Source organism: Haliaeetus albicilla, chromosome 9 (genome assembly GCF_947461875.1).
Source record: "Haliaeetus albicilla chromosome 9, bHalAlb1.1, whole genome shotgun sequence".
Lineage (NCBI taxonomy): Eukaryota > Metazoa > Chordata > Aves > Accipitriformes > Accipitridae > Haliaeetus > Haliaeetus albicilla.
Window position 1 is genome coordinate 23,632,272 of NC_091491.1, and position 18,422 is coordinate 23,650,693.

Sequence of the window (18,422 nt, forward strand, 5' to 3'; positions counted from 1 at the left end):
ACAAAACCAAAGGAATAATGCGGTCTGATGCTGCAATGTTACCAGACGTTAAAGACTAAGTTCAGGTGGCCTGAATTCCACTCAAGCCCCTTTTCTCAGTCAATGGAGAAATCTAGGTGGTTTTGGAGAGCAATTCAGAGAATTTATGTAAGATGCTGGATGGGGAGCTGCCTGAAAGCCAGCTAGTAAGAAATAGGAGGCAGAAGGATTTATGTGGAATTTAGGCCATCTGAATATGGCCCTAAGATGCGACTTAGTACTACTAAGTAAGGTGTATTAACACTAAGAAGACTTGGCTTCAATTTCTATCCATTTCATCTGCTGGTGATTACTAAGCAAATTTGCCATTTAAACAGCTGTTTAAGGGTGGGGCTTCCTGGCTTTGTTTCCTGGCAGGAGTCACCCCTTGGACCAGCACAGCCTGGGACAGTCTGGCTGGGGAGCAGCTCTGCTGAGAAGGCCCTGGGGGTCGTGCTGGACAGCAGGCTAAGCATGGGGCAGCTGTGTGTGCTGTATTAACAGGAGCACAGCCACTAGGTCAAGTGAAGCGATTATCCCCTACCACTCAGCACTCGTTAGACCGCATCCAGAATATAGCATCCAGTTGTACTGCTCCCCAGGACAAGGGAGGTGTTGATAAACTGGGATGAGTTCAGTGGAGAGCTACCAAGATTGTCTTGAGGTGTGAGCTTTTGCCTTGTGAGGAGAGGCAGAGGAACTGTTCCTGTTGTTGAGCCTGGAGAAGAGAAGGCTTGGCGGTGCCCTTTCAGCACCTGCGGGGAGGTTTTCAAGAGTGCGAAGCCAGGTTCTTCACAGTGCTGCATGGTGAGAGGACAAGAGACGGAAGGTGCGAACTGAAGTCGGAGAGGTCTATGTCTATAAGGCATTTTTCACTGTGAGGTCAGTCAAGCAGTGGGACTTGCTGCCTGGAGAGGTTGTGCAGTCTCCTTCCATGGAGGTTTTCAAAATCCAGCTGGATAAAGCCCTGAGAAAGCAGGTATGATCTCATGGGTGACCCTCCTTTGAGCTGGAGGTTGAACTGAGGTTCAACCCTCTGAGGTGCTTTCCCACCTGAATTATCCCATGGCTCTATTTAGTTTCTGCCCACAGAGCAGTCACAGTGGAAGTTTCTGAGCCAGCTTATTTAGGACTGCATGTGGTCTGGCAGCGCAGGTTTACTCATCACACTTGGAGGAATATAGCAAGCACTCAATCTTAAGCAGTTCTCAAATGGCAGGACTTTGTTTGTTTAATTATGCAGTTAGAGTTGGAGGAACTGCTCTTCATCCTGAAATGCTGATCTACAGCAGGGTTTGCCATGTAGTAAAGGCCTGAAGGGCTCTTGAAGGTTTTAGTACTCTGCTTCAAGATACAGTTTGGGATCTAATGATTTTGAGGGTGTTGAAGGAAATCACCTGGACAAGGCCATATCCTAATCACACCTCCTGAGTGGCTATTACTAAATCCAGGACTACAGGGGGAAAAAAAAGTACAGCTCTCTGAAGGAAGCTCAAGTCTTATTCTGTATTACCTTCTAAATCAATTAGCAGAAAAGTTGTTCAAAGTTCAGAATGGTTTTAGACTTACCCCATTTCAAAACTTGCAACAGTCTACCGATCCTTGGGAAGGAATTACTTACATGTGTCTTCTTGTTCCTGAAGTGAACCTGCAGCTCACGGGAAGTCAAGGTGCTGATTTAGTGTCTGTAATCCCATAGGAGGAGGAGGTGGTGGCAGTTTGTCAACACGTGTGCATTGGGAAGGCATGTTTCCCTCAGTGTTCATCAGTCTTGTTAATTACAAAGATGTGCTAGTTAATTACAGTATCTGAAATGGGACAAGCTGGCTTCTCAGTTGTATGAGTTTCCTGGAAAGCAGGGAAGATAGGATTATTGAAAGTTACTGACTTAGGGATTTTCACTGTTGATAGTGGAAAACAGCAATAACAAACTGCAAGCCTTTTCCCATTTCACTTAAAAATTGGAAACCTAGTGCTTTGTTTTTTTTAGGTACTGTGTAAATATCATCCTTACCCTGTATGCTTGTATCTGCTAGATGAAACCAGTATGAGACCTGGAAGGGGAAAATAGATAATAAAGATTAGAAGTGACTTGCTGAACATTAAGCAGCAGAATAGCAGTAGTACTGCACTGCCAGATCCAGTTCCCCATCTAGTTGCTGTGTTACGTTACTGTCCGTATAGAACATTCTCTCCTCCTGTGATAAACTCATAAGGATACTGTGAACCGAAAACTATATAAAATTTTTTTGGCATTTTTAGAGGAAAGACTTTTTCTGCCTTTCCCTTACTGCTATCCAGGACAGGGTATGGAACGTGCCTCATTTTGTTCAGGTTGATTACCGAGACATGCAAGAAACCTTGATCGTGCGCAGGAAGGTTTTGCATGGGTTCTTTGCTTCTTGACCAGAAGACTTCAGAGCAATTAGCGCAGTATCATACATCAGTGTGTACGATGACATAAGGTTTGTTGGATCAGACATACAGTATGATTTCTACCAACCAAAGTTTTAAGGCGGTATCAGAATATAACAGTGGAGCATGGTCTGCAGTTGTTTCACCAAACCATTATTAAAATCAAAGTTTATGGGCTCATTCTGTGAGAACCTATGAAAAATGTGGAAAGTGGAGCATCTGTGCTTAGTTTTTAAAAGTTAGATGTGTGTCTAATTTGTGTTTGGTAAAGAGGATGTCTGTAGTCTGTGTTTTAAGTATGTGGGTATGGAGAAAGGCAGAAGGGAATGGGAGAAGCAGGAGGATTTAAGTGGTTATGTAGAGAGATGCATCTGCTTTTTCTGTCTGCAGATTTTGTAAGGATTTATGTGTTCGGTGAGTGCTGAAGAGGAGAGAGGTAAGGCAACAGGCATAGAAGGGAGACAGTGGTCCTGGTAATGCTTGGGCAGGGAGCTTGATTGTCTACATGGCAAAATGTGGCTTCAGTCTGTTCTGCAGCAGTAAGTCCACAGACTACTTGGAAAGCTCTGTCTTGTCAGTCAGGGCTTGTCAGTCATTCATAGCTGCAGTTTAATTGTTCTGATGAAGTATTGCTGTGCTATATTGTTCTAGGGAAGCTGTGAATAGAGAAATGATTTTCCTAATGGACAACTTTGAGATGCCTAGAAAATATTTTCCAGTTCTGCAGTGCTGGTAACTGTGTAGATTTTGTGTTCCATCCCCTTGTCCCCCCAGCCTCAAGGGGCCGGAGTTGGGGGAAGATGCTTACAGAGATTTTTATCTAGTTCTCTTATAATCTACACAAATAGCTTAACCTGGTAACATCCAATACTTTCAAGAACAAGGCACAAATCCACTTCCCAGTCGGGGTAGCAGAGCTGTGAGCCAGTGTGTGAGTGTCTCAGCCACAAAGCCAAGGCTGTTAGTGGCCATTAGAAGGTGGTGTGAGGGTTTTTGATCAGGAATGCTAACTTAAATAGACATTCATAAAGAAACTTGTGACAACTTTTGTTTTAAAAAGTCAGTCATTTACCAATAAAATAAGTTTTATTTAAAAAACAAAACAAAACAAACAACCTGTCCACATCCTGTGTTATGCATTCACTCATGCAGTTGTGGCCAGGTCCAGGGTGTGAAAGAATGGGGAGATCTGCTAGCCTGAATTTTTTTTCTGTGCATCTGTAGTTGTGTATACATCTAAGATAACAAAGTCTAAGAGTACAGTGATTGAAATTATATATATTTTAATTACATCATTAGCTTAATCTTTCATGATTCTTTTGCAGAGTAAGACATAATTCTTTTGGTTTTTGAAATGTTAGTGGCTCATGAAACAGAGGAAATATTTTATTTATATTCTTCTAGAAATATTTAATAGTTTATTCTGGACTCCCAACTTGTCAACTTGTATTAATTAATCTGACCATGTGTATAACATGGGAAAAATAATTTTGCCTGAAAATATTAACAAAATTCCTGCAAATGCTGTTGGTACTATGACACCTTTCTTTTTTAAAAAGGTCAATGTTCTTGTTTTAAAAACTTAGCGGTGAAGGCTTTACCCAGCCAGGTACTTCAATAATTTGGTCATGTTTACATAATCAGAGTCTAAGGGTGTGTTTGTTTTCCTTGAATAGAAAAACAGGATTCCCTTCTGCCAAAAACTCCATCTATCTACATAGTGTTTGTATGCTGATTGTGAACTACTGACTTGAATTATCTCCTGTGAGGACTTAGTTACCTCCTCACCTTCATCCCCTCCAGTCCATATCTGTGGGCACTGAATGTTCTCCTCTGATTTTCAACACCTGTGTTCATAAGTTTTATTTTTAAGGGTGACATCTAAGGACTTGGAGCCGAGAACCATGCTTCTGTAATGCTTCTTCACATAGAAAAAAATGGTCTCTAATTTAAGGAGTCCTTGTTTTGCATTTGTTTCATGTATTGCAATTGTTGGGCATGTTCGTAACTGATCCTGCCTTGCTTTGCTTACAAAAAAGAGAGAGAATAATAAGAGAGAAAAGGATATTCATTCCAGTGTGGTGGAGGAGAGAGGTTGTCCTGGTACTCCCTTACTTCTAAGGTTAGAAAATAGGATGATATCTCAAATGAGCAGGGTAGGCATCCTTTTGCCGTACTTAAATAAATTCCAGTGCTGGATTTTGAACAAAGGAGTCATTTCCCCCAAGCAGTATAGAAATAAAACCTAGATCAAGTAGCTCTTTAGGAAAACACTGAATTTGAAATATTTTATTTTTCCTTTGCTATTGCTTTCTTTTGTAATATTGTATTCCCCACTGTCCCTAGAATTTCAGAGCAGCCAAAAGAAGTAAAAACCTTATAAAGTGCTTTGTGGTAAAAAAGCCTTTTGAATCTGGAGTTAAATAATCCAAGTAATTTTTTAGCATTAGGTTCTGAAAAATACTAGGAGAAAGGCAGTTTCTGTGCATTGCAGCACAATTGGGGTATGTGTTCAAACAGAACTAATATTGAAGTATTTCTGTTAAAACAACTTGGGAGTCAACGGTAATCAAAAAGGTAAACCTCTGTGTGTTTAGGAGGTGGGATTTCACAGATACTAATGTAAGCAGTCTAAGAAACAGAAGACTCTTTTTGAGAATAGGTTTATAACTTGTGGCAGAGGTAAGATTACTAAAAGTGTACTTGAATTGCATGTTCACAGAACTTTGAATGAGCAAATTTCATTCCTCCCTTTCTATTTGTGCTCAGGAGAAGCTCCACAAGTTATTTTCTGCATTTATATAGTTGCTGGAGTGAAGTGCTGCTTTTGGTATGTCTTGCTTAGTCATTGTGGAGAGGTTCACTTCATGAGGTATGAAACACCCAGTGAGTCTTGTGCAAGTGTTGGCTTGAGGCAGCACTTCCCGGGTCTGTGATTTTTATAAATTGCGTTCCTATTGCTTTTCTGCTCTGTGGCTTGGGGGGGATCTCTTCGTTATATGGAGAGTGAATGTTACAATACACAGCTTGGAGCGTGCACATGGGCTTGGGAGCAGTAGTCTTTCCCTGAAAAGGTAGTGGTCCCCTCTGAGGGACTTCTGACTTCCATTGCTGGCCAGAGGAGAGGGATTGCTCCTGTTCTGGAGCTGTAGACACCACAGTGGAAAGTGGCAGGGAGAAAAGCAGATGTTCCTGTGGGAACTTCTTAATTAAATTTTTTTTTGGTAGTAAATCCCTGTAGATGACTGGACACAGCGGCGTTGTTAAAAAAAACCAAGAACAAACACACCAAAACCCAAGCAAGTGGAATGTGAAAATGTATTTAGCCTTCAAAAGAGAATGTGTATTGAAAACATCAACAGCTCAGCCTCTCAAATTAAGTGGTGAAACATCCTATTTTATCACTTTGAAAGCTTTGATTATGCTGTGGATGTCATTATTCCTTTGAAATATATTGTAAAGTACCTCTTGAAAGTATTGTTCATCTGGCTGATGTTTTTCTTGTGAGGAACTTCTCTAAAGACGTGGAATAAAGCCTTCACTTTTTGTTCTGAAGCCTATATCATCATTTTGCGCTCTCAGATTTGCTTTGAGTGTATTCATCTGCTGCTTGTTCTTTAAAGAGGTTCTGGCTTAAGGTTATCCCTAACAAAAGCCTATCAAATAAGGAAGAAATGTTACAGAAAGAAGGCAAAGACAATATAAATACATGGGCTTACCAGATTTTGGAGCTGGCCACCTGGTATTTTTTAAAAAATGAATATAGAATAATGGGTAATAATTTTTACTGTCACACTACACAAACTCCAATTCATCTAAAAGTAAATGAGAACATTTTTATGCATGTATAGCTTTTTCTAGAGGAAAAAACAGAAGGACCTTTACTGCTTAAAAACCTCTGGTATCGTTATGTTAGATTTTTTGTTCTGATCTGACGAATACATGACTAGAATACTACATACAACCAGATTGAATATACAGCAACAGAACATCTATTTCTGTTTTGATTTTTAAGAAACAAACAAAGCAGACCTGTTCACTCCTTAGCATTTCAGATTTCCCATAAATTAGAGAACTGATCTAAGGCTGTATTTTGTAGAAAATGGCATATCAAACCATCCTGGTCAGTCCCTTCAATTCAGGTGGAAAGCAGAGTCTGCCTCCCAGTGGAAGTACTTAGGAGGATTGTCTTAAACAATTGGAAGATGATTGTAGGAATTTGGAGAGTGATAAACTGGCAGCAATAACTGGACTGTTACTCCATTTCTACAGTAGCCAAAGGTCGGGGGTAATGATGAAGCTTCTGGTTTTTTTTTTTATGCAGACTTTTTTTCATACTGTATATGCAGTGGTATTGGTGTTCTTGTTTAAGTGCTCCTCAGTGTTTAATTTGTATCTGTGGTTTAAAAATGTAGCAGTATACTTGGGAAATTGGTGGTTTTGTCTCTCTTCGACAGTTAATTTGCAGATATCAAAGTTACTCAGGTCTTCTCCAGGAGTAAGGTACTTTATCCATTAATTCCTTTGCTTCTCTGAAACAAATTTGAAAACATTTAATTTAGTTTGGTGTTAGGCATCTCTTAAATGCTCCAATAACTGCTTATGAGAAGGAATGGAAGCAATGTATTGACAATATCTGCTAAATCAAAGTGCCCAAAAGGAGTAAGACACTTGTTTGCCATGAAGCAGTATTATGTAGTGGGAAGAAAAGGAGAAAAAGATGAAGCAGCACTGGATTGTGTTCCTGGCATAGCTATTACTTTACTGAATGGCTTTAAATAAATGTTTTTATCACAATGTTTTCTTCTCTGTATTAATAGTAACAGTGATGTTAACTTCTTGGGAAGTGCTTTCAGGTTAGCTGACAACAATTGTTACCTTAGAACTGTGTTTTATTACTCCTACTAATAGAAGATGAATTCATCAATCCGTTAAATACTTAATCTGTCTTGTATAAGTTAATTTTTTAACTTATTTAAGGAAAATAAGTTTTAAAATGTTTTGAATAGGAAAATTTCTAAGATACAGAATTGCAATGGGGTTTGTGTTTTCAGCTGATTTTAGTGTCTTGGAAGGGTGTTTGTATCATAGGTAACGGTAGGAGTGCCTGTCTTAAGTGTAGCTCCTGAATTAGTGCTGAACTCATTTTGATTTAGTTTTACTTTTCACCTGTAACAAAGGTTTAAACTTCAGTTTGTAGCCCGTGCAGTCAGACTGTGCATTGAAAGTCCCATAGTTTTTTTTGAAAAAATAAAGCTGTTTGTCTACTTGTGATTGTCACTTTAGCTTTCAGGTCCTCATAAATCTTACTGTCTTTGTTTCATTAGAAAGGAGAGGATAGATTGACAAACCTGAGCCTGCCTCTCCTGCAACACGCAGTGATATTTCATACAAATGAGGCATGGAAGTCTGTAGAAGAGATTGATGGCAAATGGACATTTTTAACACCCACTTACCATTACCTTTTTAGAAATAACTGGATATACCAAGGATCCACATAAGAGAAAGCACAGGTCTTTGTCCTCAAGAAATGTCAGCTGCTTCTAATTTAGTTCTGTGCTACCACATGTGTTTCCCTGTTGCCTGCCACTGCTAGGTGTGTTTTCCCCCCTTCCCCCCACTAGTGTAAATGGGCCTACCAAGAGGAAAAGAAAATGTTAATGTTTTGCAAACTCTTCTAGATAATAAAACTATTTCCTCTGTCTCAAGGTTTAGTTAATATTGTGGAATGTCTCTCCTTAGAGTAAAGGACTTCTGCCGTTCATGTAGTTTCTATTGTTAGAGTATCTTGGTGTCTAACAAGCACATAATAATGTATTTATCCTAATAACATACCTTCTGTTATTACCTAGGTACCTAGGCTGCCTCCTAAGGAAATAGGAGTATCATTTTACAAATGTAGCATTAAGTGAATGACATAAATTAAACTCCTTTGTATTTATAGGAATGTTTAGCAGCCTACATCCAAAGTTTAAAGGTGTTTAGGCTGTTGCACTTGAAACCACCAAGGGGGAGCTCCAAAAAAAGAAAGTAGTGAAAGCAGAAGGTTAATCCTCCAGACCACAGCTCTTCTCTGATCCCACAGTGTACTGGTGATGACAAGTCACAAGGCATTTTGCATATGGGTCTGTGCTGATCTTGGTTCTCCTACAGCCAAGAGTGGAGGCTTGATTTACAGCATGACTGCCAGGCTCCCTCCCTCTCCTCCTCCAGCTCTGTGTTCCCTCTTTGCCATGGCATTAATGCCCGTCTATTCATGGTTACCCAATTTGAGGTAGCAGAAGAATAACTTCTTTTGTAGTGCTAATTTTCTGTTGATTTAGGTGCCTGCAATGACTCACCCTAGGCTCAAGTAAGTACCAAAGTTGATACAAAGGAAAATCCACCCTTCTGTCCTGAGAAGCAGAGGGTTTAAAGTGGATCAGCCAGCTAATCTGACTCATTCCTAGCCACACAGGCACTTGTGTGTTGGTACAATGGAGGGAAAGAGCTGGATTACGTTTTCGAGCAGCCCAGCATTAAATCTGCTTGAGCCAAACTGAAACCATACCCTCAGGCCATGCACTTCATGAGCAACCTTGGCTGCTCCAGCAGTCTGTTAAATGCTTACCTTGGAATTTGGTTTGTTCCATGTCATGATGTGTCTTTCCTGATGGTCTGCGTGTGCCCTTGTATACTTTTCAGAAACACACTCGTGCACAGAAGTGCCCGACTTGCCGTCAGAGCTGGAGTTCAGTTGTGGATTTGCTTATGCTGAAGCCTCGTGGCGGGTGAGTTGTGTGAGCAGGACTGGGAGCGCTGAGGTGGCTCCGGCAATCTGCCTGCGTGTGTTAACGATCCCCAGCAGAGCAACTGGAAGCATTTAAAGAGCCTGAGTATTCATTCACCCAGGGTTGTGCAAGATGTTGGTCACAGCTGGAGGCTACAGGGTGATCTGAACAAGGTAGCTCAAAATTACCCTAGATGTGCTTGCAGAGAGTAGTTACTCTCTCCATGTTCAGAAAATCTGTGTCCTTTTGAGAGAACAGCCATAATCAGTAGTAATTTTGGTATCCCACTATACCTCTTTCTGTGCAAGCTAATAGCAGTTCACAACGTGTAGCAGCAAGGAGGGCAAAGTCCAGGGAGAGACAGATTATCTCTTGCTCAGGACTTGGAGTGAGAAATCAAGGATTGGAGGTGATGTGGGAATTAATTTCATTCTGGGTCTGCCTGCCTCAAAAAGTTTCATGAAGACCTCTGGCTGAGTGTAGGTCAGACTGTTGTCCCCCAAATGGGGTACATTTACCCGCTGTGCAAGCCAATAACACAGAGTCAAGGTATTTTCAAACTAATTTCACTGATGCGCATGAATGGGTGCCTGTCTCAAGACAGCACATGGTTGTTTCAAAAATCCCCACATTTATATACTTAACTAATACATATTCACTGTTATTTTCCTTAATGATTTGTTCTTTCTTCTTTGCCCCTCAGGTGAATTAGTGCACAGAGTCTGTCTTCCCTCATTGTCTTTTTAGTAGGTGGTATCAGTTGAGTAGGTGGTCAATGAGTTGGTGGTCACAATCTTCCCCTGTAGGAATTACCTTTTACCTACTTCTTCCCTAATCTTGGTAGTTCCAAGCGATTCTTCAAGGTTTATTGACCAGACCACAGTCCATAACCTTTTCTGGCATAAATGTAAAGCCCCGTTGTCTAGTAGTTAGTTCCTAAACCCTAAATCATGTCTAGTTATTGTTTCCCTATTTTAGATATTAATTGATGATGCCTGTACACAGGACTTCAGCAGCTGCCTGGTTATTTCAATCATATACATATTAATTGATAACAAGACTGTTACAGCCATGCAATCCTATTCTCCTCGATCTTTGTTTAGCAAAGGCTATTTAATAACTGTAACAAGCCCTGCGTGGTCAGGTAGGGCTGTTGAAGGTACTGCTGCTAGGTTAGCTGACGGGTTGGTGCACCAAGCATTTTTTTTCCTCCCTGTTGCAAGCAGATGTCCTTTTGGACAGAGCTGTGGATCTGTTCTCAACTTGACTCAATAGAGGCAGTCCATTTTGGAACAGCATTTCAGGTCTGCCTAGTGAAGGGGTCTGAGGATGTTTGAGGTGCGTGTGGAAGGTCTCCTCTGCTCTAGGAGTGATGCTGAGGCACAGGCAGCAGCCTAGGGAAGGGTGGCATGGAGGGGCAGGGAGGCTGGAAAATAAGCAAGCAGGGGACAAGGACAGTGTTTGCACTCGCATGGAAACCACTGGGCCTGGGAGAGAAGGGACCACCAGGATGGCTTGGAGGGAGGTGGACCCTGGGGAGCGACATGGGTCCTGTGAGCAGTCCCAGGGCAGCAGCTCTCTGGGGATGTGGGAGGTGGTGGGGAGGAGAAGCTTGCTGTGGGGAGCAGCAGGGGGGGTGAGTCGGGGAGCTGTGGTGGGTCCTTGTGCTCACTTTGCTGTCACTTCAAATTTGGGGAAATGTGCTGAGCACCAACTCTTCTCTGGGACCCAAGGTATCCATTTCCACCATTCTCTAGGGCTTGTTGGGATCTCCGTCCTCTCTCTTTCAAGAAATGTGTGAAAACACTTCTGCTGTAGCTGTGAGGAACATCTGTTTTCAGATATAACTATGTCTTAAATCCATATTGCAAAACAGATCTTCCGTTTAGATGGGTATACGTTTAGGATTCTTTCCTCAGCACCATTCATTACCTCAGGCTCAACCTCACTTCATAGTGAAGGGAGTTTCCTTGTGAAGCATAGGCTGTTGCTTCTCTGTACATTTAGTTTTCTTTTCTACTTTTATATAGAGGAGTACATGAGTATTTATAAATGAATAACAGTAACTTGTTTTTATAGATCTCTTATTTTTGTAAAAGAAAAGCTCACTTGCTGAATGCTAGCGAAGAAATGTTTTCACTGGCAGCTCTAATAGTAGTAGATGTATTAAAAAACCTGCTTCCTTAGGGTTGTTAATGTTTCTTTTTAAGTCCAGATGTAAACTGGTAGAGGCTAATTGCGATACAGTTAAAATTCTGTATTATGGGCTTTGTTATATTGTCTTCAGTACTCAGATTGTTAGTTTTTATAATGAAGATACCAGGCAATACATGAAGATACTCAGTTATTTATTTTGTCCAGTAAAGCCTAACCCTGTAAATAACCTTTTTATCTTTTCCATGAATGATAACAGATCAGTTTCTTTTTGCAAGATTTGCTGATAAGAGAAATCTAATGTGTGTTCCTGTGAATATAAATTGTTGACGGAAGTGTTTTGTTTTTTTTTTTTTTTTGCAAGGGTATCCACTAGGATTGTGGATATATGAATTTGGGTGTGCTAGCAGCAGCTGATTCCTACTCTTTTCTGCAGAAGGTAATAAGCCTGAATACATATGAAGATCTGAACATTAATGTCATGGTAACTCAGGTTTCCCTAAGGAAAATCAGACATGAAATCATCCCAGCTTTTCTAAGCTGATCTGAGAACCAGCTCATTGTATATGTAAATTTATCCATGATAAGGGCCATTGATAAGTCTATAAAGAGATCTCAGAATAAATCAAACACAGTGTGCTGTCTGTATGTGGGTATGTTACTGCCCATAGCTGTGCAGGGTGATAATCGCCTTCCTCCACTATCTCAGCGTAGACTATCTACACTTTATTTTTTTTGAGTGATGCTGATTTACATCATCTGAGGTCTGCTGCAGCTTTTGTTTAAACTAATTGTTTAATTAGTATGTATGAAAGCATGGAAGTCAAGAAATGGAGCAGTGAGCACCCTGGGTACTTCCCTCAAGTAGTAAATAGTCAGTCGACTGAAACTGTTTTCTGGAAAAGATAAGCTGTGTAAGAACTGAATAGCTGTGTAAATAATAACTTTTGCAGACAGGTAGTAGGTACAAAATGTTTATATTTGCTGCATATTTTAAATGTGAATTGCTGACACAGGTTTTTAAGTAAGACTAAGGTGTACAGGAGTATTTATTACTTAGGCTGAAATGTATTCTCTGTGTAGATAGATATGCAAAGATAGGTACATTTTTTCCACTCCAAATGGTAGAAACAATGTTACACTGAAAGACATTGGGGAGTTAGAGTTTGTCAGGGAGGCAAGTAGTATGAGCTACTGAATTTAACTAATGCTCTTCCAGCTACCTTGATTTTACTGGACTTGAGTATGAACCATGACTAACTATGTTGTGTGTTACAGCTGGCTTTATTTTAACTTAGATGTAGTGGGCCTGGACTCTCCAACGTGATACGGTGCAGTGTTAGATGAGCAAAAGGTTTTATTTATTTATTATAAAAGACAAGTGAAAGAACGGAGGGTGTGTTTTATAATTGCCATATTTAATGGGGATTTTCCATTTTTAGATTTCATGCAGTTGCCTGTGACAGCTCCTGTTGAGTAAACCGAGACGGGAACATCTTGTATCGGCTGTTGTACCTGTACCTGCCACGATGAGAAGTTGCATAAGGTTTCTTTTTCTTGTTAATTCATGCTTTTATTGTAGTATAATTATTATAAGCAGGTCAATTAGTAAACACATTCCTTTAAGGATTTTTTTTTCTCATTTAACAAAAGTTTTCTTCTAAAACTAAAGGGTATAACAGCATTAGTATAAATACTATACCAGGCCAAATCACTGATTATGTATTAAGCAGGATCAGTCCTGAAAACTGCCAGTTTACTTCTCCTGACTCATTCATGAGTATGCTGGTTGCTTCTTCTCTTTGCTGTTGAAAAAAGTGTATAACTTTTTACTTGTGGTCTTACTTTTTCCCATTTGGTGACTGTGTCATGAAATGGGATTACATATAAACTGAACAGCTATTATGTGTATGCAGAAACATGTGCTTGCACAGTTTTTCTGTATGTTGTATTCCTGCATGAATTAGCAGCTCTTTCCTCCAGGATTTAACCTGCCAACCTTTCCTGCATCACTAGTCAGGGTTTGAACACTGATTCCTCAAAAACCCCAGCAGGATTATGTGAAACCAGAATGGTTGCATGTTCTATAAGAGCCTGAGTGTTTACAGCTAATCTGCAGACCGAACCACTAAGTTAAAATATTTTCACATCGTATATTTTTATTTGTCAGTGATTAAGCAAGTTGCCCAAGAAGAAAATTCCAGTACTGTAAAGGCAGCAGACTTTCTCGCAGTGTCATTGCTTAACTAATGCTTATGAAAACTGCTTAGGATCCTGTTGTCCTCTGCTTTTCATTCCCTGCCCCAAAATGTTGGGTTTACTTACCCTCTTTTTATGATCAAAAACAGTCATATACTTCCAAAATTAACAAGGTGACCACAAATTGTATTTCAATGAAATTTTAAAGTCCCAGAATAGTATTTCACGAAGTCTTCCAGAGATTTTTTGTTTTGTTTGGTACTTTTTTAAAGGCAGAATATTAAACAGCAAACAGTGCATCCCTTTCAAGCCTTTCAAATTTGATATAACCTTGAAAATTTCCCTAAAACTTTTCATTTTCAGATTAGTTCTGCAATTTGATTATTAATTGTGTATTTTCACATCGAGTTTTTAAAATACCATACATTAAAGGTTCAAAATAGCAATTGTTATAGAGAAAAATGCACATCCAAACATTGTATCTTAATGAAAACAATCTTTTTCTTTTACAATGTCATTAAAACTGGGGTATTTTTTTGGAGGTTAAATGACCTTTTTTTAATGCCACCTGCCCCCCCGCCCCAACCATACTGTCATGTTCAGCTGCATTGGTTTTGCTTGCAGTAAAAGATAGTTGTCTTAACTTCTAGCACTCCAGTCTCAAGTTAGGGATAAGTTTTGCTTCTACATTGTCATAAAAATTAATTTTTTATTGGATGCTTAGTGATCCATTTAGCTGACTTTGATGTTCTTCTGCTGGGAATGGCAATGATAAATCTGTTGGATGAAGGCATTTTAAACTGTATCTCCTTTGCTTACCTGGAATTTTTCTCTTCAGCAACATAGCAAACAAATAAATGAAATGATGAGTTAAAATGCATGTTGTGTTCTTCAGTTAATACAAGGAAAGAGGTGGAGCCTTTACATTGTCACCAGGGAACTTCCTTTGTGTCATGGCTCAGCCCTGTTTAGAACCATCACCCTACAAAGACGTTGAAACTTATCCTTCTAATGAGAATACTAGAATATATTTTTCTTGCTTGTTCAAAAAGGGACTGCACTTTTCCCACTCCCAGTTACAATCCCACTCCCAGTTACAAGCGTAGGTGCTCTGTAAATATCATAGTCTGAAATCAATTGTCAAATTGTTAGACACTGGCACAGGAGCACTCTCTATTGCTAAAGTTTTACTGTCTCCTAATTGTAAGATTTTAAAGAAAGAAAAATGGAGTCTTATTTGGCCTTTAAGGCAAGAAACTATATTTGCAAAGATAGGGTTTTTTTATCGCTAAAAAATTACATTTTAAGTGAAAAAATATTTTTGTAAGTGTTAATTTTTAAAAGAAACTGTGTGAAATAGATTACTTATAATAGCCTCACTTTACTGGAGGAGAAACTGAAATAATTAGCAATTTACTTAGGGTAACAGATGTGTATCAGAGTAGAGTTCTAGAGCTGGATGCTTACTTTTCTGAACCAGGGTGACATTTGAAAATATTTCCCCTTAGTCTGTCCTGTTGGAGTTCTCCATAGACCCTTTCTTGCAATGCAGCCTTTATGAAATGGTGGTCATAGCACAATTTATGATTTCCAATTCAAAGCAAACATTTCCAGGTTTGGGGATTATGTGCAAGGCTTCAGGTAAGCCAGAGGAGAGAGTTTGACATGAGACCTTGGCATGGTTATTTTAGAAATGGTGGAAAAGGTTTCTCTCTTTCTGAGGTAGGAATAAAGCTGTTTGGATAACTGCAAAATGAAATGGGAAGCTGCTATTCTAGAAGAGCTCAGTGCCTCTCTAACCAAGAAAAGTTATGAAACCCAAAGAGAATATTTTTGGACAGGCTCAACTGTTTGTCAGACAGGGAGTTTCTCTGGAGAACAATTTTCCAAAAGGTATTCAATAAGTTGCCTTAATTTTTGCTTGTAGCTGTTTTGTTAAATTCTGTTTCTACTTTGTTGGCACAGAGAAGTTCTCCAGCTTTATAAGGAGAAAAAAAATGTGCCCCCCCCACCCCCCGAACTGGGCCAGACAAATTATAGTACCATGTATAACTTTTTGAAGAATGGGTAAACTTTTGTTGTGTGAACTCTGGATTCAGCTTTAAAACATTATGTTCTATGCTGCTATCAACAACAGCATAATTTTTCTGGACTGCAGTAGCTTATTGGCTGGCGCATGACTATTTCCATTAAGTATCCTTCAGTGACAGCCTAAGAACGTAAGTCTCTTTGAACGATTACTGAGGTTGCCCTTTGGCCTATTTAAGCGTGGTGGGGTTTTTTGTTTGTGTGTGGTTTGTTTTTGTGGGTTTTTTTGTTGTTTGGGGTTTTTTTAAGGTTTTTAATCCCTTTCCCCACTCTGCTGCTTGATACAGTAAGTTCCTACTGTGAAGAGCTGCTATGCTTTATTTGAATATGTGCCTCTGGGTGGTTTGCAGAATAGACCTTGATGTTGCTTGGTTCCTTCAAGCTGCCCATAACAATGCAGCCTTAATGATGAGGTTACAGCAGCTTGTTAGGGAAGAAGTTGATGGTGAAATCTTTTTGCTTGGAATTTTAAGAAATTGTATGGTTTAGAGCAAGATGGAATTAACTTATCCTGCAAATGAAGGATATTGGATTGATCTGTTCCCAACAGGACTTACAAATCTAATAATATTCATGAAGCAAGGTTTCTTTCCATTACTACTGAAGGATCTTAGGTGATTTAAACATTACTTTTTCAACTAAAATGTCTTTTCATTATGGTTTATAAAGAGTCAATGAACAAAGAGTCAATGAACGTAAAACATCAGTGAAGAATAATGTGGTATTGGCACTGTATCTTAGGAATGAAAATTTACTTAATTTAGAAAGAATTATCAAGGTTGTGCATCTTATGTACATATCATTATTAGTTGCTTTATTTATGGTACTGCTTTTGATACCATTGTATCAATAAATTTGAAAAGTTAACTGAGTGAAGTGTATTTATAGTTCATTTTGCTTTTATGTGCAAACCACTGATTTTTATAACTGGTAGCTCATTCACCGTTCCAGAAATTAGTCTTCAGCCATTATGACAAGTTTCCCTGTTTTCCATAATGATTTTAGTTATTCTGTTGATTGTTTTTTTTTAAATCTTTTAGATACATGGCATAATTTCTTGCCTTTACAGTAGAATACATTAGGAAGTTGCATGATTGTGTTCTTTAGATATGATAAATGATGCTTTAAAAAAGTCAAATTGAATATCCTGACATTATTAGGGACACTGGAAAAAGTTACACATCTCTTCATAGTGCTGTTGCTAGGATTTTGGGGATATTTCTAAGCCATTTTCCAGTATTTACCTAATCTTAGTTAACTTACTGTCATGGTTATTTATATAACAAGTGTGCCTGTTGCATACTGGTACTGAGGCTGAAATCGCAGGACTGATGGAAAGTCCCTAGGAATAAAAGAACCAGCAAAGTTCTGTTGCATAGAGGGCCTTCATGAAGGAAGGTTACAGTTTCTTTCTCTTAGGTGTCTCAGTCTGTATAATGTTTGGAAAGCATTTCAACATATTTAGTGGTCAGGATTCCCATGTACAGAGTGGTGGCATTACTTGTTATTCTTAGGGCTTGTATGGAGGTTTATTATGGTCGAAGGTCATAAAGATTGCTAGTGAAGATATGCATGTAGATATTCTGATGTGGTTGGAGAGAATCTTTTAAATCATACGATCATATAACATTTTTGGGTACATACATGCCATTCACATGTCATTTAATTAAAAACCCATGTCCTGAATTCCTTAGGTTCTGTGTTTGTGTTGTGTAGTGTCCAAAGAAATAAAAATATTAGTAAATACTGCAGTCTGTTAAATGGGAATGGAAGTTTTTTCTCATGTATCGGTGTCTTGTTTTGTTTGTGTTAGGGGTTAAGACTTCTAGCCTAACTTCTGCATAAAAAGACCTATTGGAATATGGATTGTAATAAAATGTTCGAAAATAATCCCCCTGCCAACAGCTATAGAGTTTACTACTAACCTTTTCTTTTCTCTTTTCAGATCTTTTTGGATCCCTGTCTAATTGATCCATGCTTCCGAACTCTTCCTTGTAACCTTCGCAAGCAGCCAAAATGAAGTTGAAGCATAACATCAACCCTGTTCTTCTACAGTTTATAAACTTTATAATCTTGGTGTACTCCTTTGTAACGTACATTCCGTGGTACATATTTTCAGGGTCAAGGCAGGCTATAGCAAAAGCCAAGCAGGTTAAAGCTAAACCTGTGAATAACAAGCCTGGGGCTGCGTACAGATCTGTTAACAGTCTACATTGCTTAGCTTCAGTTTTATATCCTGGGTGTGATACCCTCGACAAAGTTTTTAAATATGCTAAAACTAAATTTAAGGACAAAAAACTCTTGGGAACACGTGAAATCCTAAAAGAGGAAGATGAAATCCAGCCATCAGGAAAAGTTTTTAAGAAGGTAAGTCTTTTTGCTGTCTGCGTTCAAGAATTCTTTCAAAGTGTGTTTACTTTCTTTTGCAACACTTCTAGTCCAGTAAAGCAAATCAGGGGAAAAAATAAGTTTCTCTACTTAGATTAAGTAGTTGTGAAAAGAGTTAAATTATCTAATTCCCAATCTTCCATTATTTAGCATTTAAAACAAATCTAAACCTTGGTTTTGCATTCTTGAGTAGGTACCTTTTTTTTGTGGTTTCAGCCAAAGAAAAAACACAAATGTGTTTTAGGTGTTTGGTTTTTATATTCAGCTGATGATGTAACTGGCTTTAAAGTTTTCCTTTTAGGTGAATTAAAAAAAAGTCTCCCTTTGTTTTATGCTGAACTATAATCAGATAAATATAGAAAAATTGCTAGATGCCTATACTCAGATGTG

General features: G+C 38.9%; 1 protein-coding gene across 6 annotated transcripts in view; it reads left to right on the forward strand.

Annotated features, from left to right (window-relative positions):
- ACSL3 (acyl-CoA synthetase long chain family member 3) overlaps window positions 1-18,422 on the forward strand; it is a 55,475-nt gene that overhangs the window by 3,278 nt on the left and 33,775 nt on the right. For 4 of the 6 annotated variants that reach the window (XR_011326140.1, XM_069792108.1, XM_069792104.1 and 1 more), the window contains 2 exons: window positions 12,800-12,903; window positions 17,590-18,011. Coding sequence is in view for 5 of the 6 variants with exons in the window: in XM_069792108.1 (XP_069648209.1) it covers window positions 17,661-18,011 (351 nt within the window). In the remaining variant the exon portion in view is untranslated. Of the gene's footprint in view, window positions 1-9,117; window positions 9,204-12,799; window positions 12,904-17,589; window positions 18,012-18,422 lie in introns of all 6 variants that reach the window. The other 2 variants (XM_069792106.1, XM_069792107.1) reach the window with 2 other exon arrangements.